At 43.0% G+C, this 27120-nt stretch overlaps 2 protein-coding genes across 5 annotated transcripts; one reads left to right on the forward strand and one right to left on the reverse strand.

Annotated features, from left to right (window-relative positions):
* The first annotated feature begins 14 nt into the window (after window positions 1-14).
* Window positions 15-1282, forward strand: LOC121579438 (ER membrane protein complex subunit 6). 2 transcript variants are annotated; one of them, XM_041894026.1, is made up of 2 exons: window positions 15-236; window positions 462-1282. In XM_041894026.1, exon 2 carries the CDS (start codon window positions 504-506, stop codon window positions 834-836), a length of 333 nt encoding a protein of 110 aa, XP_041749960.1. In that variant the 5' UTR covers window positions 15-236; window positions 462-503; the 3' UTR covers window positions 837-1282. The 2 variants fall into 2 exon arrangements, with proteins under 2 accessions (XP_041749960.1, XP_041749961.1); XM_041894027.1 differs by having other exon boundaries at window positions 465-1282.
* On the reverse strand, window positions 1278-26695 carry LOC121579433 (P2X purinoceptor 5). Of its 3 annotated transcripts, XM_041894022.2 has the most exons (13): window positions 26235-26448; window positions 20385-20535; window positions 16904-16975; window positions 14610-14685; window positions 14224-14308; window positions 13991-14071; window positions 8678-8819; window positions 7199-7332; window positions 6736-6829; window positions 6566-6631; window positions 2950-3032; window positions 2582-2800; window positions 1278-2034 (listed from the first exon to the last, which is right to left on the reverse strand). In XM_041894022.2, exons 1-13 carry the CDS (start codon window positions 26369-26371, stop codon window positions 2022-2024), a joined length of 1353 nt encoding a protein of 450 aa, XP_041749956.2. In that variant the 5' UTR covers window positions 26372-26448; the 3' UTR covers window positions 1278-2021. The 3 variants fall into 3 exon arrangements, with proteins under 3 accessions (XP_041749956.2, XP_041749957.2, XP_041749955.2); XM_041894023.2 differs by lacking the exon at window positions 26235-26448 and adding an exon at window positions 26673-26695 and having other exon boundaries at window positions 1278-2800; XM_041894021.2 differs by having other exon boundaries at window positions 1278-2800.
* Window positions 26696-27120: the final 425 nt, after the last annotated feature.

Here is a 27120-nt window from a genome sequence, read left to right on the forward strand (position 1 = left end):
TACAAAAATAAAAGTCCCAGAATGCATTTCGCAAGAAAAAGGCCGATTCAGAATGACGGGTCGCATGGCTTTTGCCTCTGTGCTAGTTAGCTAGAATGTGCTTTATTTCTGTAATTACATTCCTGTAGTGAAGGTGTTAGTAAATCAATTGACACGGAATATTAAGTGTCACAAACTAGCTATGTGCTTTTGATGTGTTTGTGAAGTAAACGAAGCACTCTATAATTTTTCATTTGGTGAGTAAACCGCTTGCTATCTAACTTAGCAAGCTGCTAACGTTAGCTCCCAGTTTAGCTCCAGCTACAGTCAATATGTCAGCTGGCTATCCGGTTCGCTAGTGACAAACAGGCTTGCTTTATACAAGATTATGCAGAATTTGTACGATACCGTAAATTACGTATATGCAACAATGTAATCATTCAATATTATGTAATGTTTTTCTAATGCCCTCTTGTTTGCAGCAGCAGCTGTCATCGTTGGGAAACAAACAAGGAGGTGCCGAAATGGCCTCAGTCGTAGCAAAACGAGAAGGACCACAGTTCATCAGCGAGGTTGCTGTGAGGGGCAACGCCGCAGTACTGGACTACTGCCGGACGTCGGTGTCAGCTCTGTCGGGAGCGACAGCCGGCATCCTTGGGCTCACAGGACTGTACGGATTCATCTTCTATTTCCTCGCCTCGTTCCTCCTCTCCCTTCTTCTCATCATCAAGGCCAGTCGCAGGTGGAACAAGTGTTTCAAGTCTCGGAGGATGCTCTTTACCGGAGGGCTCGTTGGAGGTCTTTTTACCTATGTCCTGTTCTGGACTTTCCTCTACGGAATGGTGCATGTGTACTAATAAAATTGACCAGAATGATAAGCAAGTTTTAAACCTAACGTCATGCAAATCCAATTATATTGTCTAACTGCCCGCAAAATTATTTGTAGATATAGGCGATGTATTAAATACTTAGTTAGATTAACTGTTTATTATACAGCTATGTGAAGTATGTCTGTCAGCAACTCTATTGATACACTAATCAACTAAAACATGTCCTTCTTTCTCTCATTTACTGAACTGTTAACTGCTGCAGTATGTTATTGTTAATCTCTGCTCTATTGCATCTCTAGGATAACTGAATTGACCAAGTTTTCTCATCTAGCAGTTGATAAATATTATAATAAGCAAAGACGGGTAGTAGGCTATAGGGTGATGTGCCTGATGCAAAATAATTTTTCAAGTAGTGTAAATAGGATATAACAGCTCTGGTTGGATCCTTCAAAATAAATAACATCTCCATACAACCTGTTTGTACAATTTATTGATCATAAGATTTGTCAGACAAGTGATATGATTGTTCTAACAATGGCCATTAGCCCTAAAAATTCATTATCATACAATGTTTTGAATATAAAGTAAATACATTAAACAACTTGCCTCATACTCCTTTAGTTATGACTTTGTATAGACATTAAATGATAAGTATTTATGATAGACAACTCTCACGATATGTGGTGTTCCATAATATGACTCACAAGGATTTAATTGTACTACAAGCAGTCTAGGTGTGAAGAAACACCCCTGCCAGCATAATAACCTAGTTGAGCCCTCTGCCATGGTTTGATTGCATAGCCTAATTGACCCCTCAACAGATGCATTATGCTTAGATCTTGAACAAATAAATAAGACGTCAGAAATAGAATAGTGCTTTTTCCCTTTGATAAATATCTCGCTTCATAGAGCATCTGCATTGTCATTGCAGCAGTTAAGTGTAAGGAGAGCATTGCCATTTCTCTTTTCCAGCCCATAAGTCACCATGTCCAATCAGGACATGCATCACTCCTGAGAGATATTGGAAAACCAGAGCCATGTGTCAGCATCAGCAACCTCTGCTGGAAGAGGAGGAGGGTGGGCATCAGGATCAGCACCTCACCCACCCTCGTTTCACTTTCAACCTGCTACAGGACCCAGTCTAGCCGTCTTGACATTATCAGCACTTCTTTCTTTGTTTCAGGTCTCTCTTGAAAAACAGGTCTTCTGACCTCAATGGGACAACCTGTGTTAATAAAGGGTAAATAAAAATGTGTCTTGCCTTTTGGGAGCCCTAAGCGACAATGTATTATTATTTTTTAAATCCTGCAATTCTACACATTTTGCCTTGACTTATGCCATACCATTTATGTTCATACGATATCCGGGTGACTAAACAAAATCAATGGGGGCCTCCTGGAGGTAAGAGTCCCTGGAGATCAGGGCCCCTGGGCACGTTCCCTTCGAGCCCAGCAGGTAATTCAGCCTTGAAGGTTTAGATAGCTGGCTAGACTAACTTACCTAGCAATCTTATAAAATGTTAGCTGACATGGGCTGATATAGTTACTGTCAGTGCCTGACATAACGAGAAGAACTGCTGATGCACTACCAAATTTTGAAATTGCACGTTGTCAAATTCAAATAAAAGTTTATTGGTTGTGTACACAAAGTTGTGTATTCTACTATGCTGTCTAAACAGTAAGTTGTCCTACACACAGCTTGTAGTCTGGTGTCTCACTCTGAATTAATCGTTAATCGGTTAGTGTCGTGGTCGTGGAGGGTGAGTATTATACCGTTGCCCCACAGTTCGCGGAGAGAGAATGTGAACCTCGTTTTTCTCCCCGGTTTTAAGGTCCTGTTTCTCCGCGTCCTGAGTGGTGGGCTCTGATTTCTCGTTTTTCGTAGAGAGCGTGGTGAGCTCGTGTTGTTCCCCAGCATGTTTCCTGTGTTTTCTTGTGTCTCGGTTGACCAATGTCTTCGCAATCTCTTTGTGCTTCTTGATCCGTTCTTTCCTGTTAAAGGGATGTTTTATTTGTTTTACTGACAGACAGAGAGAAGTAGCAAGGCAAACAATCCAAGACTGCAATTACTTACTTTAACTAAATAAACTACAAAGTGTAAATTCTGTAGTTAGTAGTAAAACCATGTCATAGTGTCTTACTTGAGAATCTCAAATTTCCTGTCTCGGTAGAAGGAACTCGTACTCAACATGTAGACAAATATCATATCACACGCAAATTTCCCCTGAAATAAACACAAAGCCCAAGTTTAAGTCAAGACATACAATAGAGTCACAGTAATCCTGATATAAATAAGGCCAATACCCTCAATAAAGCTTGAGGCAACTTAACAGGCCATAGCGAAAACAAAAAACAAAAAACACTAACTGTCCTGCAAGGGGATATGGATCGATTTGGAATTAAGAAGATTAGTACATTGTATGAAAAAGTATAGGGGATCGCCCTCTTGTGGTGATACAATGCATTCGGAAAGTATTCAGACCCTTTGACATTTTCCACATTTTGTTACGTTAAAGCCTTATTCTAAAATGGATTAAATAAAATAAAAATAATCATCAATATACACACAATACCCCATAATGACAAAGCGAAAACAGGTTTTTAGAAATGTTTGCAAATATGTTAAAAATAAAAAACAGAAATACCTTATTTACATAACTATTCAGACCCTTTGCTATGAGACTCGAAATTGAGCTCAGGTGCATCCTGTTTCCATTGATCATCCTTGAGATGTTTCTACAACATGACTGGAGTCCACCTGTGGTAAATTCAATTGATTGGACTTCATTTGGAAAGGCACACACCTGTCTATATAAGGTCCCACAGTTGACAGTGCATGTCAAAGCAAAAACCAAGCCATGAGGTCGAAGGAATTGTCCGTAGAGCTCCGAGACAGGATTGTGTCGAGGCTCAGATCTGGGGAAGGGTACCAAAACATTTCTGCAGCATTGAAGGTCGCCAAGAACACAGTGGCCTCCATCATTCCTAAATGGAAGAAGTTTGGAACCACCAAGACTCTTCCTAGAGCTGTCCGCCAAACTGAGTAATCGGGGGAGAAGGGCCTTGGTCAGGGAGGTGACCTCTGTGGAGATGGGAGAACCTTCCAGAAGGACAACCATCTCTGCAGCACTCCACCAATCAGGCCTTTATGGTAGAGTGGCCAGACGGAAGCCACTCCTCAGTAAAAGGCACATGACAGCCCGCTTGGAGTTTGCCAAAAGGCATCTAAAGGACTCTCAGACCATGAGAAACAAGATTATCTGGTCTGATGAAACCAAGATTGAACTCTTTGGCCTGAATGCCAAGCGTCACGTCTGGAGGGAACCTGGCACCATCTCTACGGTGAAGCATGGTGGTGGCAGCATCATGCTGTGGGGATGTTTTTCAGCGGCAAGGACTGGGAGACTAGTCAGCATCAAGGGAAAGATGAACGGAGCAAAGTACAGAGAGACCCTTGATGAAAACCTGCTCCAGAGCGCTCAGGACATCAGACTGGGGCGAAGGTTCACCTTCCAACAGGACAACGACTCTAAGCACACAGCCAAGACAACACAGGAGTGGCTTCGGGACAAGTCTCTGAATGTCCTTGAGTGGCCCAGCCAGAGCCCGGACTTGCACCCGATCGAACATCTCTGGAGAGACCTGAAAATAGCTGTGCAGCGACACTCCCCATCCAACCTGACAGAGCTTGAGAGGATCTGCAGAGAAGAATGGGATAAACTCCCCAAATACAGGTGTGCCAAGTTTGTAGCATCATACCCAAGAAGACTCGAGGCTGTAATCAATGCCAAAGGTGCGTCAACAAAGTACTGAGTAAAGAGTCTGAATACTTATGTAAATGTGATATATACAGTACCAGTCAAAAGTCTGGACACACCTACTCATTCAAGGATTTTTCTTTATTTTTACTATTTTCTACATTGTAGAATAATAGTGAACACATCAAAACTATGAAATAACACATATATGAAATCATGTAGTAACCAAAAAAGTGTTAAACAAATCAAAATATATGTTATATTTGAGATTCTTCAAATAGCCACCCTTTGCCTTGATGACAGCTTTGCACACTCTTGGCATTCTCTCAACCAACTTCACCTGGAATGCTTTTCCAACAGACTTGAAGGAGTTCCCACATATGCTGAGCACTTGTTGGCTGCTTTTCCTTCACTCTGCGGTCCGACTCATCCCAAACCATCTCAATTGGGTTGAGGTCGGGGGATTGTGGAAGTCAGGTCATGTGATGCAGCACTCCATCACTCTCCTTCTTGGTAAAATAGCCCTTACACAGCCTGGAGGTGTGTTGGGTCATTGTCCTGTTGAAAAACAAATGATAGTCCCACTAAGCCCAAACCAGATGGGATGGCGTATCGCTGCAGAATGCTGTGGTAGCCATGCTGGTTAAGTGTGCCTTGAATTATAAATCAATCACAGACAGTGTCACCAGTAAAGCACCCCCACACCATAATACCTCCTCCTCCATGCTTTACGTGGGAATTACACATGCAGAGATCATCCGTTCACCCACATCGCGTCTCACAAAGACACAGCGGTTGGAACCAAAAATCTCACATTTGGACTCCAGAATAAAGGAGACATTTCCACCAGTCTAATGTCCATTGCTCGTGTTTCTTGGCCCAAGCATGTCTCTTCTTCTTATTGGTGTCCTTTAGTAGTGGTTTCTTTGCAGCAATTCGACCATGAATGCCTGATTCACACAGTCCCCTCTGAACAGTTGATATTGAGATGTGTCTGTGACTTGAACTCTGTGAAGCATTTATTTGGGCTGCAATTTCTGAGGCTGGTAACTCTAATCAACTTATCCTCTGCAGCAGAGGTAATTCTGGGTATTCCTTTCCTGTGGCGGTCCTCATGAGAGCCAGTATCATCATAGTGCTTGATGGTTTTTGCAACTGCACTTGAAGAAACTTTCAAAGTTCTTGAAATGTTCCATATTGATTGACCTTCATGTCTTAAAGTAATGATGGACTGTCATTTCTATTTGCTTATTTGCGCTGTTCTTGCCATAATATGGACTTGGTCTTTTACCAAATAGGGCTATCTTCTGTATATCCCCCTACCTTGTAACAACACAACTGATTGGCTCAAACGCATTAAGAAGGAAATAAATTCCACAAATTAACTTTTAAGAAGGCACACATGTTCATTGAAATCCATTCCAGGTGACTACCTCATGAAGCTGGTTGAGAAAATGCCAAGAGTGTGCAAAGCTGTCATCAAGGCAAAGGGTGGCTATTTGAAGAATCTCAAATATAAAATATATTTTGATTTGTTTAACACTTTTTTGGTTACTACATGATTGCATATGTGTTATTTCATAGTTTTGATGTCTTCACTATTATTCTACAATGTAGAAAATAGTAAAAAAATAAAGAAAAACCCTTGAATGAGTAGGTGTGTCCAAACTTTTGACTGGTAGTGTATATACTTCTTTTTATATACATTTGCAAAAAAAACTCTAAAAACCTGTTTTTTCTTCGTCATTATGGAGTATTGTGTGTAGATTGATGAGGGGAAAAATACAATTTAATCCATTTTAGAATAAGGCTGTAACATAACAAAATGTGGACGAAGTCAAGAGGCCTGAATACTTTCAGAATGCACTGTATATCAAAAGCATTTGATAGTATCCAACCTGGGCATGCTGCATGAAACAGAATATATTTTTTTGGGGAGAAAATAGATAAGTATGTCTATTGGAAACAAATTAATACACAAATCTATTAAATTACTTACCATGCCCATAATAGCGAGCCCAGACCCAATAGCTATTACTGTGGGAATGATGTTGAATTTTCCAGCCTGAAGAACACAATAAAGAACATTTGATCTGACACAGACTGTAATATTACTACTACCAACACATTAAATTAGATAAGTAAGTGTAACTAGAGTCACTGTCATACCCGTCCATTCACCATGATATCAAAGCGAATCCCATAGACTTTATACAAAGTCCGATAGCTCTCTCCAGCTTCATCTTTGTAATACCGTGCATATCTGGAAAACAAACAAATCAGCTGTCTGGAACAGAAATGTCAACAACTGCTTGGTAGAGCTGGATCTGAGATTAAATACAGTACTTGGAGAGAGCTCAAGCTTTATTAGCTCAAGATAATATATTTTCAGAATGAGTGCATGGATTATCATATCTACATGAAGTACAATGAGCTTAAAGATACAGTACGGGATCTTAAGCACAACACATTTGTTACATGTTATACCAATTGGATTAATAAAATATCATACGAATTGCAACAACAACAAAATATAGGGACCCGTTTTGGCTCGTGAGCACCACTTTCAAAACTTCTGGCTGAAATTATACAAAAGTTTGGGAGCATCACTTGAATGCATGTCAAGATGTACCTGAAGTTGTAGCCTGATGTGACAGAGCTGTTTAAGTTCCTATCCAAACGAGTAAAGCTGTACTCTGGGTTACACTGTGAGTAGTCCTTATCCAAATCACAGTTCCACTCAATCAGAATTCCAACTGACCCACCCTGAGAGATAGAGAGAGAGAGATTACACTGTTTATGAACAAACACCTGTGCTTGACGTTGCTCTAAATATGGAGGATTACTCTATTGCCCTGCTATTCAAGATTTACTTTCTTAACCTTGACTATGAACTGTGGTCACATTTACATAAACTCCTCGTTAAACATTAACAAGTAGGAACATAAATATAATGTACTTTACAACTTTAAAATTGGCAACTCTAATGATAACACAGTAGCTACTACACTGCTGATCATCTTTGCCATATATGGTAAGAATGGCTCTGGTTAACCCATTGTCTTGTTCTATGCTGGGTGTCCGGCTATATTAACAACAAGAGGTAGTGTTTACTTGTAAATGTCTACCCTGAGCTTGCTGGGGAGTTGAGGTGAGGCCACTTTATGCAGGGCTCTTTGACAAGCCACTTAATACAGATCTAGCAACTTCTATGTTTCATATTGTTGTTGTAATTATGCAACCATCGTTGTTATTCATTTAAATGTCATGCCTAATGACTGCAGCCTATATGACAAATGTCAAATTAAATGTACTGTATTTTCTGCACTATAAGGCGCACCGGAGTATAAGCCGCAGCAGCTAAATTGAATGATATTGAATGATGTGTACATATATAAGCCGCACTGGACTATAAGCCGCAGGTGTTTTAATGTTTAATTACCATATGTAAGGGTTCGTGCACAGAGGGGATTGTCGGGAAAGAGACAAACTGTCTCGCTCTCGTAATGTCTGTCTGTCTTGCTCTCGTTCTGTCTCTCGTTCTGTCTCTCGTACCACTCTCGGTTCCACTTTTACTTTTGCGCGCTACCTGTCTCACTCTTTTCCGGCCTCCAGCTTTTCCTGCTGGAGCCCGCTGCTTAAAGGTGGGGGGCGCGGACCGGTCATAGAGCCCATAGAGTTAAAGTTGGTGGACTGTAACCTGTAAAATCCATAGATTTAGGAGGTCTTCTAGTGGCCGTTAGCTGTAAAAATCCATAGATTAGCCGCACCGTTATATAAGCCGCAGGGTCTAAAAATGGGAAAAAAGGCGCGGCTTATAGTCCGAAAATTACGGTAATCAAAATTATGGTACTTACCTAACTGCCTGAAAGCAGGCATCATTATCAAATGGACTGGAGGAAAAGAGAACTACATCACTCCCACACTGCTTGGATAAAATGATGAAAGCCTGAAAAGCCTAATCTGGATTCACTGGACTCAGTGTTTAACCAGAAACCCAACCCTCTCTGCCAGGTCTCTCTCTGCCAGGGAAACAGGTCTCCTGACCTCAATGGGACAACCTGGTTAAATAAAGGATAAATTGGAAGATAAAAAAATAAAGAATATGTACCACTACAGCCATGTCCTGAAAATCATGTCCAGTCCTGCTGACTAGGTCTCCCAGACGGAAGATGGGGCAGTAGGGATGGAGGTCGTTGTCATAGGAACATCTCTTTAGATAGGAGTCATTACCGGTGTCCAGGACATTTGACCTGAGGGGAAAGAAATTTTTTTGCTACATGATTAGTAGTCCAGTATCATACTTTTCCTTGGCTAAATCCAAAAAAGGTCATAGGCCTAAACCAGTAAGAATGAACTGAACAATTAAGTTATCTTATCAGCTTCAAATTACAAGCTTTTCTCTTTGACCCTTAGATAAGGAATAGCACAGAGCTACATATCTTATCTATAATTTCTTAAATAGCTCATATGGCACTGCAAATATAGCATGCTATTTCAAGCTGCACATCTACAAAACTGTTCTTCATTTTATTCATGTTGCTCATACAAGTAGCTAACTTCATAGTTCAAGAACTTCATAGTTTAGACACTTTCCATTCCATACACACAATATAGGGGAGAGTGGGGTATGTTGAGACATCTTTTACATTCAGTATCACTACGTCAAGGGAAATATAGTATTCTTTCTAACAAATATATCTACATATATTTCAGGATATTGTGTATCCCTGGAAATAATCTGAATTCATGTAAACATAAAAGATTTGAAAACATAGCTTGTCCAAAACAAGTGGTCTCTTGGCACAACTTACCCTGGGTATGTTGTGCAATAATGCCTACCATTCAGCTGTTTTTCTAACCTCATTGTCTGAACCGTTAACGTTAGGTAGTAAGGAGCTACTGTGCTCGAAATGTAGCTAGCTTGTTGCTACCTGGATAGCTAACTAAACAATAGTTGGAACGACCTAGCAAACAGACGCGAACTGGCTGAGTCGATTCAGTGGCTAGCATTGCACTTGGCTAGCTAACAGTAGCTGCTAGGGGTAAGTTATAACCTACATTTGTGTTTTGTTTTTACATACTGGCAGCCAGAGTTGTTCAAGGGAATTCGGGACATGGGTGACTAGTTAACGTTAGCTTGGCTCTCTCTGTGTGTTCGTGCCATGGGTGGAGGGGTTTTTTCATTGGCAGAAAGCAATGGCTAGCTAGTATGCTAACTATTCTAGCTAACTAACTGGCTGAATAAGTTGACGACGGACTCGCTCAAGCTGTCGGGACTAACCCACAATGTTAGACACGGACACGAATGATCTGCTTGGCGTGTTGACACACTGGTGGTTTGTTGTGACCGAGTATTGGTGCTAAACCGTGTTGTTGGAGGCTGGCATGCTAGTTGGCTGTGGCGTCATAGGACTAGGTGCCCTGGACGGTTTTCACTGAATAATACTGTACCAAGTTAGCTAGCTGAATAAACTAAGTTAGTCTATTCCTAGAAAACATTGAACCGCTGTAGTTTACAACAATTATAGTTTCTGAGGTGGAAGTTGGGAGAGTTATATTTGGGTGTTTCAGTGAAACGTAAGTGAGGGAGGCCCCGCTCTCTCGCTTTCCCAGATGTTTAGTTCATTTCATTCCGATCTCCTTTGCATTATTGTAGCCATTTTCAGTAGCCTGTCAACTATGCCTCTGTCTATCCCTGTTCTCTCCTCTCCGCACAGGCTATACAAACGCCTCACACCGCGTGGCTGCTGCCTCTCTAACCTGGTGGTCCCTGCACGCACAACCCACGTGGAGTTCCAGGTCTCCGGCAGCCTCTGGAACTGCCGTTCTGCGGCCAACAAGGCAGAGTTCATCTCAGCCTATGCTACCCTCCAGTCCCTCGACTTCTTGGCGCTGACGGAAACATGGATTACCACTGAAAACACTGCTACTCCTACTGCTCTCTCCTCGTCTGACCATGTGTTCTCGCATACCCCGAGAGCATCTGGTCAGCGGGGTGGTGGCACAGGAATCCTCATCTCTCCCAAGTGGACATTCTCTCTTTTTCCCCTGACCCATCTGTCTATCTCCTCATTTGAATTCCATGCTGTCACAGTCACTAGCCCATTCAAGCTTAACATCCTTGTCATTTATCGCCCTCCAGGTTCCCTTGGAGAGTTCATCAATGAGCTTGATGCCTTGATAAGTTCCTTTCCTGAGGATGACTCACCCCTCACAGTTCTGGGTGACTTTAACCTCCCTACGTCTACCTTTGACTCATTTCTCTCTGCCTCCTTCTTTCCACTCCTCTCCTCTTTTGACCTCACAGTCCCCCCCTACTCACAAGGCAGGCAATACGCTTGACCTCATCTTTATTAGATGCTGTTCTTCTACTAATCTCACTGCAACTCCCCTCCATGTCTCCGACCACTACTTTGTATCCTTTTCTCTCTCGCTCTCCTCCAACACTACTCACTCTGCCCCTACTCAGATGGTAATGCGCCGTCGCAACCTTCGCTCTCTCTCTCCCGCTACACTCTCCTCTTCCATCCTATCATCTCTTCCCTCTGCTCAATCCTTCTCCCTCCAATCTCCTGATTCTGCCCCCTCAACCCTCCTCTCTTCCCTTTCTGCATCCTTTGACTCTCTATGTCCCCTATCCTCCCGGCCGGCTCGGTCCTCCCCTCCTGCTCCGTGGCTTGACGACTCATTGCGAGCTCACAGAACAGGGCTCCGGGCAGCCGAGCGGAAATGGAGGAAAACTAGACTCCCTATGGACCTGGCATCTTTTCACTCCCTCCTCTCTACATTTTCTTCGTCTGTTTCTGCTGCTAAAGCCACTTTCTACCACTCTAAATTCCAAGCATCTGCCCTAGTTAGACCCACTTTGCCACCTTCTCCTCCCTGCTGAATCCCCCCCCCCTCTCTGCGGATGACTTCGTCAACCATTTTGAAAAGAAGGTTGACGACATCCGATCCTCGTTTGTTAACTCAAATGACACTGCTGGTCATGCTCACACTGCCCTACCCTATGCTTTGACTTCTTTCTCCCCTCTCTCTCCAGATTAAATCTTGCGACTTGTGACGGCCGGCCGCCCAACAACCTGCCCGCTTGACCCTATCCCCTCCTCTCTTCTCCAGACCATCTCCGGTGACCTTCTCCCTTACCTCACCTCGCTCATCAACTCATCCTTGACTGCTGGCTATGTCCATTCCGTCTTCAAGAGAGCGAGAGTTGCACCCCTTCTCAAAAAACCTACACTCGATCCCTCCGATGTCAACAACTACAGACCAGTATCCCTTCTTTCTTTTCTCTCCAAAACTCTTGAGCGTGCCGTCTTTAGCCAACTCTCTTGCTATCTCTCTCAGAATTACCTTCTTGATGCAAACCAGTCAGGTTTCAAGACTGGTCATTCAACTGAGACTGCTCTTCTCTGTGTCACGGAGGCTCTCCGCACTGCTAAAGCTAACTCTCTCTCCTCTGCTCTTGTCCTTCTAGACCTGTCTGCTGCCTTTGATACTGTGAACCATCAGATCCTCCTCTCCACCCTCTCCGAGTTGGGCATCTCCAGCGCGGCTCACTCTTGGATTGCGTCCTACCTGACCGGTCGCTCCTACCAAGTGGCGTGGCGAGAATCTGTCTCCGCACCACGTGCTCTCACCACTGGTGTCCCCCAGGGTTCAGTTCTAGGCCCTCTCCTATTCTCGCTATACACCAAGTCACTTGGCTCTGTCATATCCTCACATGGCCTCTCCTATCATTGCTACGCAGACGACACACAACTAATCTTCTCCTTTCCCCCTTCTGATAACCAGGTGGTGAATCGCATCTCTGCATGTCTGGCAGACATATCAGTGTGGATGACGGATCATCACCTCAAGCTGAACCTCGGCAAGACGGAGCTGCTCTTCCTCCCAGGGAAGGACTGCCCGTTCCATGATCTCGCCATCACGGTTGACAACTCCGTTGTGTCCTCCTCCCAGGTGACCCGATCCTGTAGGTTCATGCTCTACAACATTCGGAGAGTACGACCCTGCCTTACACAGGAAGCGGCACAGGTCCTAATCCAGGCACTTGTCATCTCCCGTCTGGATTACTGCAACTCGCTGTTGGCTGGGCTCCCTGCCTGTGCCATTAAACCCCTACAACTCATCCAGAATGCCACAGCCCGTCTGGTGTTCAACCTTCCCAAGTTCTCTCACGTCACCCCGCTCCTCCGCACACTCCACTGGCTTCCAGTTGAAGCTCGCATCTGCTACAAGACCATGGTGCTTTCCTACGGAGCTGTGAGGGGAACGGCACCTCCGTACCTTCAGGCTCTCATCAGTCCCTACACCCAAACGAGGGCATTGCGTTCATCCACCTCTGGCCTGCTGGCCCCCCTACCTCTGCGGAAGCACAGTTCCCGCTCAGCCCAGTCAAAACTGTTCGCTGCTCTGGCACCCCAATGGTGGAACAAGCTCCCTCACGACGCCAGGACAGTGGAGTCACTCACCACCTTCCGGAGACACTTGAAACCCCACCTCTTTAAGGAATACCTGGGATAGGATAAAGTAATCCTTCTACCCCCCCTTACCCCACCCCAAAGAAAGAAAGAAGAAAAAAAACATGTTGTAAAGTGGTTATCCCACTGGCTATAAGGTGAATGCACCAATTTGTAAGTCGCTCTGGATAAGAGCGTCTGCTAAATGACGTAAATGTAAATGTAAATGTATGGGGTATATTGAGCATAGGGACAGGGTAAGTTGAGCCGCCTTGGGGTAAGTGGGTGATGGTGTCCTGTGACAGTGGCGGGTGATGGTAGGTCAAAGTTGAATTCATGTATGCCTACATTCAGACTCAATGAAATGATGACCTCTTCTTAAATATTTGGTCACATTATTCATTTTGTGTATGGTTTCCTAGAAACAAATGGTGGCTCAATTAACCCTTTGGCTCAATTTACCCCACTCTCCCCTAATCAAAAGATCTACAACTGAAATGATGAATCATGAATTGGCAGAGGACTGATGTCTCTGTGCTTTCCTGTTAGGCTTGGAAAGACAACACCGATGTTCTGGCTGATTAACCCTTCTACAACAACAGCCTTACTGGCATGAGAGCACAGTGAGCCAATCAGATCTGTCCTGACACCTGTCCTGGACTGGGCCTGCTCTGCTGTCAAGGACATCTCAGATGACCGCTCCACTGTCTCACTGAACACACACATACACGCACCCCCACCCAGTACGAATGGCTATGGGTGTATATAAATAGAAGGGACTGTGCACCCTCATAGCTATTCAAAGCAGTTCTAGGACATGTATCCCCCCCTCTGCCCAACTCACACATACTTAATGATCTATGTCACCGACACTGACTGTTTCCCTAGAGAAAGATTGCCTCTACTACCCTGAGGTCTGCATGAATAAGCCCCACTTAACACCACTCATAACCACTTACTTGGAGAATTCAAACTTCGGAAACCTGACAGAGTTCTTGATGTAAATTGTGAAGTTTTCTGCCTTGCTTAATAAAGCATCCCTGGAAATTAAGGGGAAAAGTGTTAAACCAGAGTGACTGCTACATAATGGTAGATGATCAGGACAAGGTACTTCATACTGAAGTACACAACGTAGTGTATGTAGTGGGTGCATTTATACTGAGAGTCAATGCAAAAGAGGATGAATTCTCACGAGGGTTTACGCCCCGTCTCGACGGGACACCAGCCATGTATCTCACAGGTCCCTGTAGAGTTTAAACACAGTCCGGTCTTTACCCCTGCAGGGAAAGGCAAAGATCACTGTCAACATCCTGGAAAGACATAATAATCTGGGGGGAAATTAGGGGGAAGTGTAACGCGTAGGAGTTAATTTTGGCATGCAAAAATGCATTTTCTAAGGTAAATTCCAAGGAATTTCCTAGAGAGACGTTTGTCTAATTTCAACGCTGGTGATTCTCATAAGCTTTCTACACATTAGTGGTGTACATAGCCAGTGTTAATCTGTAAATAAATGTTAATTTTGGAAATGTAAATAGAAATGAGATAAAGACTGCCCCAGTTGACCATATTAGTCCTTACCATTGCCAGCTACCACCGCCTCACCCTCAGCACAATCCTCATTGTTTACACATTGGCCATCTGGCACCTTAGGGCTCTGGAGAAAATAGGACACGTTGCTGTAGTTAAAAATGCAAACCTGTATTCAAAGCAGTGTATTGAAGAGCCTAGAGACGACGACAACATACAATAGCATTGTGACCACAATGGGGAGTACCATTTGAATGCTAAAGCAATATAGGAATACACAATGTTATTGGACCAGTGAACAGTGACACACTGACCCCATCATACTATGAAGTTCATTAAATATAATTAATCATTCATTCATAACTTATCATAGCGGCACCGAAAGCGTACTCTAACATCAAATAAGCTATTCTTGGAAGACAATGGCAAGGTCAAGCCATCTATCTTTGAGGAAAGAACTGTTGGGCCTGAGGCATCATAAATAAAGCTCTAGGCAGTTTGGATTCTGACATCCGCCTCAAATTACTAGTCGATTTTCTGCTTGCTTTGCCATATATGGTAAGAATCATTGCATCATCAATGCTGACTTAGTGGAGTTTAATTTCCTTGTTTGATTGGATCATTATACAGTGGGGGAAAAAAGTATTTAGTCAGCCACCAATTGTGCAAGTTCTCCCACTTAAAAAGATGAGAGAGGCCTGTAATTTTCATCATAGGTACACGTCAACTATGACAGACAAATTGAGAAAAAAATATCCAGAAAATCACATTGTAGGATTTGTAATGAATTTATTAGCAAATTATGGTGGAAAATAAGTATTTGGTCACCTACAAACAAGCAAGATTTCTGGCTCTCACAGACCTGTAACTTCTTCTTTAAGAGGCTCCTCTGTCCTCCATTCGTTACCTGTATTAATGGCACCTGTTTGAACTTGTTATCAGTATAAAAGACACCTGTCCACAACCTCAAACAGTCACACTCCAAACTCCACTATGGCCAAGACCAAAGAGCTGTCAAAGGAACAAAATTGTAGACCTGCACCAGGCTGGGAAGCCTGAATCTGCAATAGGTAAGCAGCTTGGTTTGAAGAAATCAACTGTGGGAGCAATTATTAGGAAATGGAAGACATTCAAGACCACTGATAATCTCCCTCGATCTGGGGCTCCACGCAAGATCTCACCCCGAGGGGTCAAAATGATCACAAGAACGGTGAGCAAAAATCCCAGAACCACACGGGGGGACCTAGTGAATGACCTGCAGAGAGCTGGGACCAAAGTAACAAATCCTACCATCAGTAACACACTACGCCACCAGGGACTCAAATCCTGCAGTGCCAGACGTGTCCCCCTGCTTAAGCCAGTACATGTCCAGGCCCGTCTGAAGTTTGCTAGAGTGCATTTGGATGATCCAGAAGACGATTGGGAGAATGACATATGGTCAGATGAAACCAAAATAGAACTTTTTGGTAAAAACTCAACTCGTCGTGTTTGGAGGACAAATAATTCTGAGTTGCATCCAAAGAACACCATACCTACTGTGAAGCATGGGGGTGGAAACATCATGCTTTGGGGCTGTTTTTCTGCTAAGGGACCAGGACGACTGATCCGTGTAAAGGAAAGAATGAATGGGGCCATGTATCGTGAGATTTTGAGTGAAAACCTCCTTCCATCAGCAAGGGCATTGAAGATGAAACGTGGCTGGGTCTTTCAGCATGACAATGATCCCAAACACACCACCCGGGCAACAAAGGAGTGGCTTCGTACGAAGCATTTCAAGGTCCTGGAGTGGCCTAGCCAGTCTCCAGATCTCAACCCCATAGAAAATCTTTGGAGGGAGTTGAAAGTCTGTGTTGCCCAGCGACAGCCCCAAAACATCACTGCTCTAGAGGAGATATGCATGGTGGAATGGGCCAAAATACCAGCAACAGTGTGTGAAAACCTTGTGAAGACTTACAGAAAACGTTTGACCTGTGTCATTGCCAACAAAGGGTATATAACAAAGTATTGAGAAACTTTTGTTATTGACCAAATACTTATTTTCCACCATAATTTGCAAATAAATTCATTACAAATCCTACAATGTGATTTTCTGGAATATTTTTTCTCATTTTGTCTGTCATAGTTGACGTGTACCTATGATGAAAATTACAGGCCTCTCTCATCTTTTTAAGTGGGAGAACTTGCACAATTGGTGGCTGACTAAATACTTTTTTTCCCCACTGTAAAGTATTGCCATCTCAGCTGCACAGTCATCCAATCTCTATCTCAGGGGGATCTTTGAAAATAAATTCAATAAACAAGATTTTTGTCTAGAATATGGTAGTACAATATTGCTTTTCACTCACCTCAGCACAGAACCCAAGGCTCTGATTTGGGGTCTCGATGTAATTTGTAACAATGAAGAAGACCTGTTCACCCTGAAAAACAACAACAAGCTAAAACTATACTTTCCTCAATCAGGTTAGTCAGGGGACTGATGGACTGTGTGTTGACTGTACAAAATTAAATCCCTAAATACATATTCATTTGTCAAAGCTTTTAATACTGTAAGCTTAAATATAAATAGAACAGTTTCTCACCACATATTAATATAGCCTTACAAAATACAAAATTAAGGACATCCAGTGGTGGCTGACTGGGCTCACCATGTGGACAAGAGCAGGCTTTTCTATTGAATCTGTTTATCATTGAGTCGCTAAAGGTTAAGTGAATTATAGTGATTAGAGTTGAGAAACAACTGCCTATCTTTTATTTAACAAGACAGATGAAATGAAGTGTCTCTTGAGGAAAAAAGACTCAGTATGTTCATAGCTAAAATGTATATAACGAAAAGTATGACTGTCCTGTTGCTCTACAGGCTGTGCAGTATAATGTCCAATGACCCTAATCATTGCCATTTCCACGACCGTATAAGATAAACATTATTTAAAGAAGAATTGAAGAGCACTCTAAATACATGTCAACTTCTCATATTCTAAAACAGTACCAAATGGATGTTCAAAATAGCTGACAAACATGCTTATGCCAATGTTTCATAAAGTGCACTACTCTATCCTGGATGGATATAGATCTCATTCCGTCAGTAGAGGATGCCTGGTTGTTCCTTAAAAGTAATTTCCTCTCAATCTTAAATAAACATGCCCCATTCAAAAAATACAGAACTAAGAACCGATATAGCCCCTGGTTCTCCTCAGACTTGACTGCCCTTGACCAGCACAAAAACATCCTGTGGCGTACAGCATTAGCATCAAATAGCCCCCGCGATATGCAATTTTTCAGGGAAGTTAGGAACCAATATACACAAGCAGTCAGGAAAGCAAAGGCTAACTTTTTCAAACAGAAATTTGCATCCTGTAGCACTAACTCCAAAAAGTTTTGGGACACTGTAAAGTCCATGGAGAATAAGAGCACTTCCTCCCAGCTGCCCACTGCACTGAGGCTAGGAAACACTATCACCACCGATAAATCTACAATAATCGAGAATTTCAACAAGCATTTTGCTACAGCTGGCCATGCTTTCCATCTGGCTACCACTAACCCGGCCACCAACTCTGCACCCTCTGCTGCAACTTGCCCATGCCCCCCGCTTCTCCTTCACACAAATTCAGACAGTTGATGTTTTGAAAGCGCTGCAAAATCTGGACCCCTACAAATCAGCTGGGCTAGACAATCTGGACCCTTTCTTTCTAAAACTAGCCGCCGAAATTGTCGCTACCCCTATTACTAGTCTGTTCAACCTCTCTTTCATAACGTCTGAGATCCCCTGAGATTGGAAAGCTGCCGCGGTCATCCCCCTCTTCAAAGGGGGTGACACTCTAGATCCAAACTGCTACAGACCTATATCCATCCTGCCCTGCCTTTCGAAAGTATTTGAAAGCCAAGTTAACAAACAGATCACCGACCATTTCGAATACCACCGTACCTTCTCCGCTATGCAATCCGGTTTCGAGCTGGTCACGGGTGCACTTCAGCCACGCTCAAGGTCATAAACGATATTATAACCGCGATTGATAATAGACAGTACTGTGCAGCCGTCTTCATCGACCTGGCCAAGGCTTTCGACTCTGTCAAACACCGCATTCTTATTGGCAGACTAAATAGCCTTGGTTTCTCAAATGACTGCCTCGCCTGGTTCACCAACTACTTCTCAGATAGAGTTCAGTGTGTCAAATCGGAGGGCCTGTTGTCTGGACCTATGGCAGTCTCTATGGGGGTGCCACAGGGTTCAATTCTTGGGCCGACACTTTTCTCCGTGTATATCAATGATGTCGCTCTTGCTGCTGGTGACTCTCAGATCCACCTCTACGCAGACGACACCATTTTGTATACATCTGGCCCTTCATTGGACACTGTGTTAACAAACCTCCAAACGAGCTTCAATGCCATACAACAATCCTTCAGTAGCCTCCAACTGCTCTTAAACACTAGTAAAACTAAATGCATGCTTTTCAATCGAACGCTGCTGGCACCCGCCCACCCGACTAGAATCACCACTCTCGACGGGTCTGACCTAGAGTATGTGGACAACTACAAATACCTAGGTGTCTGGTTAGACTGTAAACTCAACTTCCAGACTCACATAAAGAATCTCCAATCCAAAGTTAAATCTAGAATCGGCTTCCTATTTCGCAACAAAGCCTCCTTCACTCATGCTGCCAAACATGCCCTCGTAAAACTGACTATCCTACCGATCCTTGACTTCGGCAATGTCATTTACAAAATAGCCTCCAACACTCTACTCAGCAAATTGGATGTAGTCTATCACAGTGCCATCCGTTTTGTCTCCAAAGCCCCATACACTACCCACCACTGTGACCTGTACGCTCTTGTTGGCTGGTCCTCACTACATGTTCGTCGTCAAACCCACTGGCTCCAGGCCATCTATAAATCACTGCTAGGCAAATCCCCGCCTTATCTTAGCTCATTGGTCACCATAGCAGCACCCACCCGTAGTCTGCGCTCCAGCAGGTATATCTCGCTGGTAATTCCCAAAGCCAACACCTCCTTTGGCCGCCATTCCTTCCAGTTCTCTGCTGCCAATGACTGGAACGAATTGCAAAAATCTCTGAAGCTGGAGACTCTTATCTCCCTCAATAACTTTAAGCATCAGTTGTCAGAGCACCTTACCGATCACTGCACCTGTACACAGCCCATCTGAAATTAGCCCACCCAACTACCTCATCCCTATATTGTTATTTATTTTGCTCTTTTGCACCCCAGTATCTCTATTTGCACATAATCTCTTGCACATCTAGCATTCCAGTGTTAATACTATTGTAATTATTCTGCACTATAGCCTATTTATTGCCTTACCTCCATAACTTGCTACATTTGCACACACTGTATATATATTTTCTGTTGTATTTTTGACTTTATGTTTTTTTACCCCATATGTAACTCTGTGTTGTTTTTATTGCACTGCTTTGCTTTATCTTGGCCAGGTCGCAGTTGTAAATGAGAACCTGTTCTCAACTGGTTTACCTGGTTAAATAAAGGTGAAATAAAAAAATAAAATAAAAAACTCTCATGCCATGGCCAGATATACTGTCTCTATGGATGTGATATAAAGCTGCATGTGGTGGCCTGTTACTTAAAAAATTAGTTGGGTGTGATTGAAAACTGATGAAAGTGAGTTAATGGAGAGACCCCATAAAAATGTTACTCATTGTACTTGAAAACATACAATATCAATGACTTGCTGTATCACTGACTGAGCTTCGGCTTCAACTCAATTAGACTTGAATTAATCATCTAGCAGTAGGCTCTGTACTGTATGTCAGCTCTACCTGTGTACATAAAATCTCCCAAAAAGTCCCAGAATCTCACCGTTGGAGGTATGACATAATCCTCAGGCCCCCACAGGTTAAATCCAGCTTCTGTGTTGTTGGTCATGACCACTCCTTTCAGCTTGGTGATGACAGAGCTCTGGACGGTCTCTTCCCTTGATTGGTACCCCTTCTTATACACTAAAACCCACCTGAGAATTTAAACACACTGATTATTGATTGATTGATTTTTTTTCTGTAATTTCATTCATTTTAACTCTCGGTCACATATGAAAATGTAGAGAAGTTGTCAGTCACGTATAAAATTGACATTGATGGTTATTTGAACAAACGTATTACAGTATGGGTCTAGTGCCCTGGATAAATTAAAGTTTTAATTCATGTGCTGAGTGTTCATAAGACACAAAAATGTCAAATGCAGTCTATAAAACGGTTATAGAATGCTGTAAAACATGTTAATGAGATGAGGGAAAGGAGGCAGTCATGAAAGGATACTTTCATTTTGTGGAGGAACAATTTGCCTCTGTGAAATGGGTGGATTATTTATGGTCAAGAGTAATGTAACAAAAAAAAATGCTTTATTTACATTTACCTAAACTGCAATTATTAATTAGATTTGGATTACATAGTACTGTATCTCAGACCAGAGGGCAGGCTCTGGAAGAAGCCACACAGATTGTGAATTGAGTCCCCTGCTCTTTGTGTTGCATTCTTCCTTTGCCTGTGTGCCATACAGCCTCTTTGCTTTATCTTGGCCAGGTCGCAGTTGTAAATGAGAACTTGTTCTCAACTGGCTTACCTGGTTAAATAAAGGTGAAATAAAATAAAAATAAAATATAAAAAAAAGGCCTGAGCACTGCTGCCCTCAGACAGCAGAGCCCATACTGACTACCTTCCTCAGCTTGATGAAACAGGTGGCAGGTGTATGTGGCAGTTTGGAGTGTGACTGTTTGAGGTTGTGGACAGGTGTCTTTTATACTGATAACAAGTTCAAACAGGTGCCATTAATACAGATAACGAGTGGAGGACAGAGGAGCCTCTTAAAGAAGAAGTTACAGGTCTGTGAGAGCCAGAAATCTTGCTTGTTTGTAGGTGACCAAATACTTATTTTCCACCATAATTTGCAAATCAATTCATTAAAAATCCTACAATGTGATTTTCTGGATTATTTTTTCTCAATTTGTCTGTCATAGTTGACATGTACCTATGATGAAAATTACAGGCCTCTCTCATCTTTTTAAGTGGGACTAAATACTTTTTTCCCCCCACTGTATAACTCTTTAATAGAAGCCATTGCTTTAATAGAAGCCATGTCTAGCACATGTTTATTACCAATTTGTTATGCATCTTTATTTCTTACTTTATTCCATGTTTCCAGACACTACTGATGATCACCCATTATTACCATGTCTACCTCCAGTTTCTAAATATAGCTTTAATCTCTAGCTATAGCTAAAAGACTCCTGATATCTCCAGGAGTGATAAGTATAATTTTTGGTATTCATCTGTTATCTAGTACTGCCTTTTTGCTAGCTAGGGCCATCTACTTAAAGTGCTGCCTGTCTTCCCAGTAGCCTACTTGGTGTGTGAACTGCTGACTGCTCATAACTAGCAGCTGATTGTTGACACATCAACCAGGATTAAGGGGCAAAACTAAGACCGTCACTGAAACAAAGACTGTTCTGCAGAGTTGTTCTGCTGAGTTTTTCGAGAAAGGAAAGTGAGGAAGGCTCCACACCATTCTCTCACTTGATCTTACCTAGTTATTTTCAGATTATCTCATTTTGCTCTTTTGTAGCTTTATCAACTATGTGTGTGTTTTCTATACCTGTTCGCTCCTCTCACTGTAGGCTTTACAGACACTCCCCACCACTTGGCTGCAACCCTTCTATCAGAACAGGGCTGCGGGCAGCTGAGCGAAAATGGAGGAAAAATAAACTTCCTAGGAGGACCTATCATCCTTTCACTCCCTCCTCTCTATCTTCTCTTCCTCTGTATCCGCTGCTAAAAGCACTTTCTATCACTCTAAATTTCAAGCTTCTCCCTTTAATCATAGGAAACACTTTTCCACCTTCTCCTCCCTCCAGCCACTCAAGCCATAGACTGACAACAACAGGCTCCTGAACAGCTTCCATCCCCAAGCCATAAGACTGCTAAATACCTAACAGAATGGTTACACAGACTGAGTTGACCGTTGTATTTTATTTTTTATCTTTGCACTGTCTCTATGCACACTCACAGGACTCTACATACTCACGCACACTGACACTCCAACACACACATAACATGTACACACATTTATACTGACTCTACACACACACTCACATACAATCATAATTTACACTGCTGCTACTCTGTTTATCATATATCCTGATGCCTAGTCACCACTGCTAGTCACCTTACCTCTATACATACTGTATCTACCACTATCACTCCAGTATCCCTGCACATTGTAAATATGGTATTGGAACTGACCCTATATCTAACTTCTTACTTTCTCGTGTTCTTCTTATTTCTTATTTTTATTTATTGTGTTTTTTTGTTCTACCTTATGTTATTTTTAGTGCTACATTGATATCGATTACTGCATTGTTGGGTTTGGAGCTAGCAAGAAAGGCATTTCACTGTACTTGTGCACGTACAACTTGAAACTTGAAACTAATCCTCCACCCCCTCCCTTTCTGAGGACAACTTTGTCTCATTCACTCAGCCTATTGAGTCCACTGGTCCCGCTCACACAGAACTATCATACGTTTTGACCTCTTTCTCCCCTCTCTCTTCAGATGAAATCCTGCAACTTGTGAGGTCCAGCCACCGACAACCTGCCCTCTCAACCTCATCAACTGATCCCTGATCACTGTCTGCGTCACCTCTGACTTCAAAATGTCGAGAGATGCTCCACTTCTCAAGAAACCAACACTCGACCCCTCTGACGTCAAAAACTACAGACCGAGGGCCTCCCGAGTGGAGCAGCGGTCTAAGGCACTGCATTGCAGTGCTTGAGGCATCACTACAGACCTGTGTTCGATCCCAGGCTGTGTCACAGCCGGCCATGACCGGGAGACCCATGAGGTGGCGCACAATTGGCCCAGCATCGTCCAGGTTAGGGGAGGGTTTGGCTGGCCGGGATGTCCTTGTCCCATCGCGCTTCCGGGTTAAGCGAGCAGTATGTCAAGAAGCAGCATGGCTCTCGACCTTCGCCTCTCCCGAGTCCGTACGGGAGTTGCAGTGATAGGACAAGACTGTAACTACCAATTGGATATCACGAAATTCCGGAGAAAAAGGGGCAAAGGTAACTCTGACCAACTCTCTCGCGATCTTCTTGACCCTAAACAGTCAGGCTTCAAGACGGATCACTCAACTAAGACTGTTCTCCTCTGTGTCACGGAGGCTCCCTGCACTACCAAAGCTTACTCTCTCTCCTCTGTTCTCATCCTCCTAGATCTATCCGCTGCCTTCGACATTGTGAACCATCAGATCCTCCTCTCCACCCTCTCAGGGCTGGGAGTCTCAGGCTCGGGACACTCTTGGATTGCAGGGCGCTTCTACCAGGTGACGTGGAGAGGATCTGTGTCTGCACCACGTACTCTCAGTACTGGTGTCCCCCAGGGCTCGGTTCTAGGCCCTCTCCTCTTCTCTCTATTCACCAAGTCACTCAGCTCTGTCATATCCTCACATGGTTTCTCCTATCATTACTATGCAGATAACACTGAAATACTTTTCTCCTTCCATCCTTCTGACACCCAGGCGGCGACTTGCATCTCTGCGTGCCTGGCAGATATCTCAGCTTGGATGTCGGCCCACCACCTCAAGCTCAACCTCGACAAGACGGAGCTGCTCTTCCTCCCGGGTAAGGCCTGCCAGCTCCAAGACCTCTCCATCCCGGTTGACAAATCCACGGTGTCCCCCTCCCCTTGGCGTGAACCTGGACAACACCCTGTCGTTCTCTGCAAACATCAAAGCAGTGACTTGTTCCTGCAAGTTCATGCTCTACAACATCTGTAGAGTACGACCCTACCTCACACAGGATGCGGCGCAGGTCCTTGACTTACGACCATGAGACAAGGTTGAGTATAGCCCAGGAAGATCTCCCTCACTCCACTAGCCCTAGGGGGTGCAAAACCAGATAGGAAGATTACGTCAGTGACTCAACCCACCCAAGGGAGTAGAGTATAGTGAACGAAGCCTGGCATGACCTGATGCACCCTCATAGGAATGACATGGGAGAGCGCGAGCAGGCCAGTGACTCGGCCTCCGTAATAGGGTCAGAGGAAGAGAATCCCAGGAGAGAGTGGGGAGCCGGCCAGACAGACACAGAAAGGGTGGTTCCTATTGCCAGTGCCTTGCCGTTCACCCCAATCATAGGACCTACTGAAGAGATGAGTCTTCAGTAAAGACTTAAAGGTAGAGACCGAGTCTGCTTCTCTCACATGGATCGGCACACCATTCCATAATAGAGGAGCTCTATAGGAGAAAGCCCTGCCTCTAGCTGTTTCCTTTGAAATTATAGGGACAATAAGGAGGCCTGCGTATTGTGACCGTAGCGTACGTGTAGGTACATTATGTAAGGAAGAACCAAAACAGAGAGATAAGTAGGAGTAAGTCCATGCAATGCTTTGTAGGTTAACAGTTAAATCTTGAAATCAGCCCTAGCCTTAACAGGAATCCAGTGTAGAGAGGCTAGCACTGGAGTAATATGATACAATTGTGGGGTTCTAGTCAAAACATCTAACAAGAAATGTTATTAAATACCCATAAAACCTAGCGGTCAAACAGGGAAATGGTTCCAATCATTTTTCCACCATTCATTTTTCCCATAGGGAATTTTAGAAATACTTAAAATAAGGGCAGTGTTTTGTGTATGCTTACCCTGGTGTGACGCTTTGATAACCATGTAAATCTCTCTCGGACAAGGTGACATTTATTAATATATTCGGCTCTATTTACTCTCAGATTCAAAAATGCTAATTAGCATCAAAGTAGACATCATGCAAGACTACAAATTCCTGCAAGCTCCTGCACGTCATCTATAGCTGACACCTTTGCTAACAGGTATTGTGTCAATTTAAAACTTGCACAAGACAGTTCACAGAATTGTTAATTTAAAGAAATTTAGCCAATTTATTCATTACTAAATGTAGCTAGCATTAGATCATTAATCCAGAGATTCTTACCTTTGCCTCGATTCAGCAGTCTCCTACAGATCATCATGGCATTTGTAGTTCTTTATTATAGCCACATTAGCAGCTAATTAGCATTTCATTTCGGGGCTGCGGGGGGTAAATACAGGCGAATATATTGATAAAAGTCACCTTGTCCTAGGGAGATTTACTCGGTTATCAAAATGTTACACCAGAGTAAGCCTACACGAAACACATCCCTTATTTTAAGTGTTTCTAAAATCCCCTATGGGAAAAATGAATGGTGGAAAAACGATTGGAACCATTTCCTTATTTGACTGCTATATTTTATGGGTATTATGCCTCATACTGTGGTACTCCAGGCTACCTACACCATTACTGTGTGATTATGAAATTCGAGTCTGAATCGGAAAATAAGACCTGTGCAAGAGCCTAACCTGAGGTATGTTGCTCAATTTGTTCGTTAGCTATTGAAGTTTGAAAGTCCGAATGTATGACGAATTTCGAATCTCAAACTAACTTTACCACGGTCCTGAACCGTGAATATTATAGTCATGAGGGAAACCCGAACTCCGTAGCCACGTTTCATGATGACAGCTTGAACGACCTCAAAGACACCCACGATTGACAATGAAATCTAATTGCGACTTTATATGGAAATAGTTATTGCCATTTTAATACATTATTGTCGCTGTATTATTGATTATTTCTACGTTGTTAGCATGCAATAAAATAGACATACACCTCACCCGATCACGTATGCCAGCACACAGATTTGAAAAACTCTAAATGAGATTCCCAATTTTCTGTTTTCGGCGATGACATATTTTTCTGTCTTGAAATTAAGGAAACCAAGGAAAAATGTTCCCCAAGTCAATTCGCCCATATTCCTGTCCCCAGACTTCGACAGCTGGTGATCGCGCGTGTGAGACTGGCAGCACTGAAGTGTGTCTTGGCAATTGCATGGGCTTTCATTAGTCAAGTAAGTTGCTGCAATTCCAATGACTTGTGACTAGGCTAACCTAACATGAACGCGGTTTCAGTTTCTGCTTTAAATTGATAATGAAACACAATAATAATGTGTATAAATTAACATTCTTAAATCTGATCTCATATCAGCTAATCATTAACTTCGTATTATTGCAATTAATCTATTTATTCCCATGACTGCCAATCTTAAACATTACCTTCACACTTTCCAATGGGTCGGCAACAGGCGGCCCAAGTGATTTTTTAAGGGGTCAAAAAAAGACTGTAAAATCATCAGGAATTCAGCAAAAGCAAATGTTTAATTTATAAAATATTCCTACAAATAAAAAAAGAGACGTGATTGTGTCTCAATGTAATCAAGGTATGAAATGATTGTTATTTTCAAATGCAACCTCTTTGGATTTAGTTGAGGTGAATTAGCAGTTTAGAAATTATTAGAATTATGTTCTGCCCCTCGACCATTCTCTCTGACACAACTCGGCCGCTTCTGAATCTAGTTCCCTACCCCTGCCCTATGCTATCTCTAGACCACATCACCAACAGTGCTGTTTTAAGCACTTTATTTCTGTCAATAAACCTGTAGCAAATATTTAGGCATAGACTAAAACAGTGTTTCCCAACTCGAGTACCCCAACAGCACACATT

The sequence above is a fragment of the Coregonus clupeaformis genome, chromosome 13, assembly GCF_020615455.1.
Source record: "Coregonus clupeaformis isolate EN_2021a chromosome 13, ASM2061545v1, whole genome shotgun sequence".
Taxonomy (NCBI): Eukaryota; Metazoa; Chordata; class Actinopteri; order Salmoniformes; family Salmonidae; genus Coregonus; species Coregonus clupeaformis.

Excerpts from the sequence above, each read along its gene's own strand:
- LOC121579438 (XM_041894026.1), top strand. The coding sequence starts at position 504 with ATGGCCTCAGTCGTAGCAAAACGAGAAGGACCACAGTTCATCAGCGAG.
- LOC121579433 (XM_041894021.2), bottom strand. The coding sequence starts at position 26,371 with ATGGGCGAATTGACTTGGGGAACATTTTTCCTTGGTTTCCTTAATTTC. Across the intron at positions 14,072-14,223 it reads GAGACGGGGCGTAAACCCTC|GGATGCTTTATTAAGCAAGG; the intron begins GTGAGAATTCAT and ends CTTAATTTCCAG. Across the intron at positions 3,033-6,565 it reads GGCTCGCTATTATGGGCATG|GGGAAATTTGCGTGTGATAT; the intron begins GTAAGTAATTTA and ends TGTTTATTTCAG.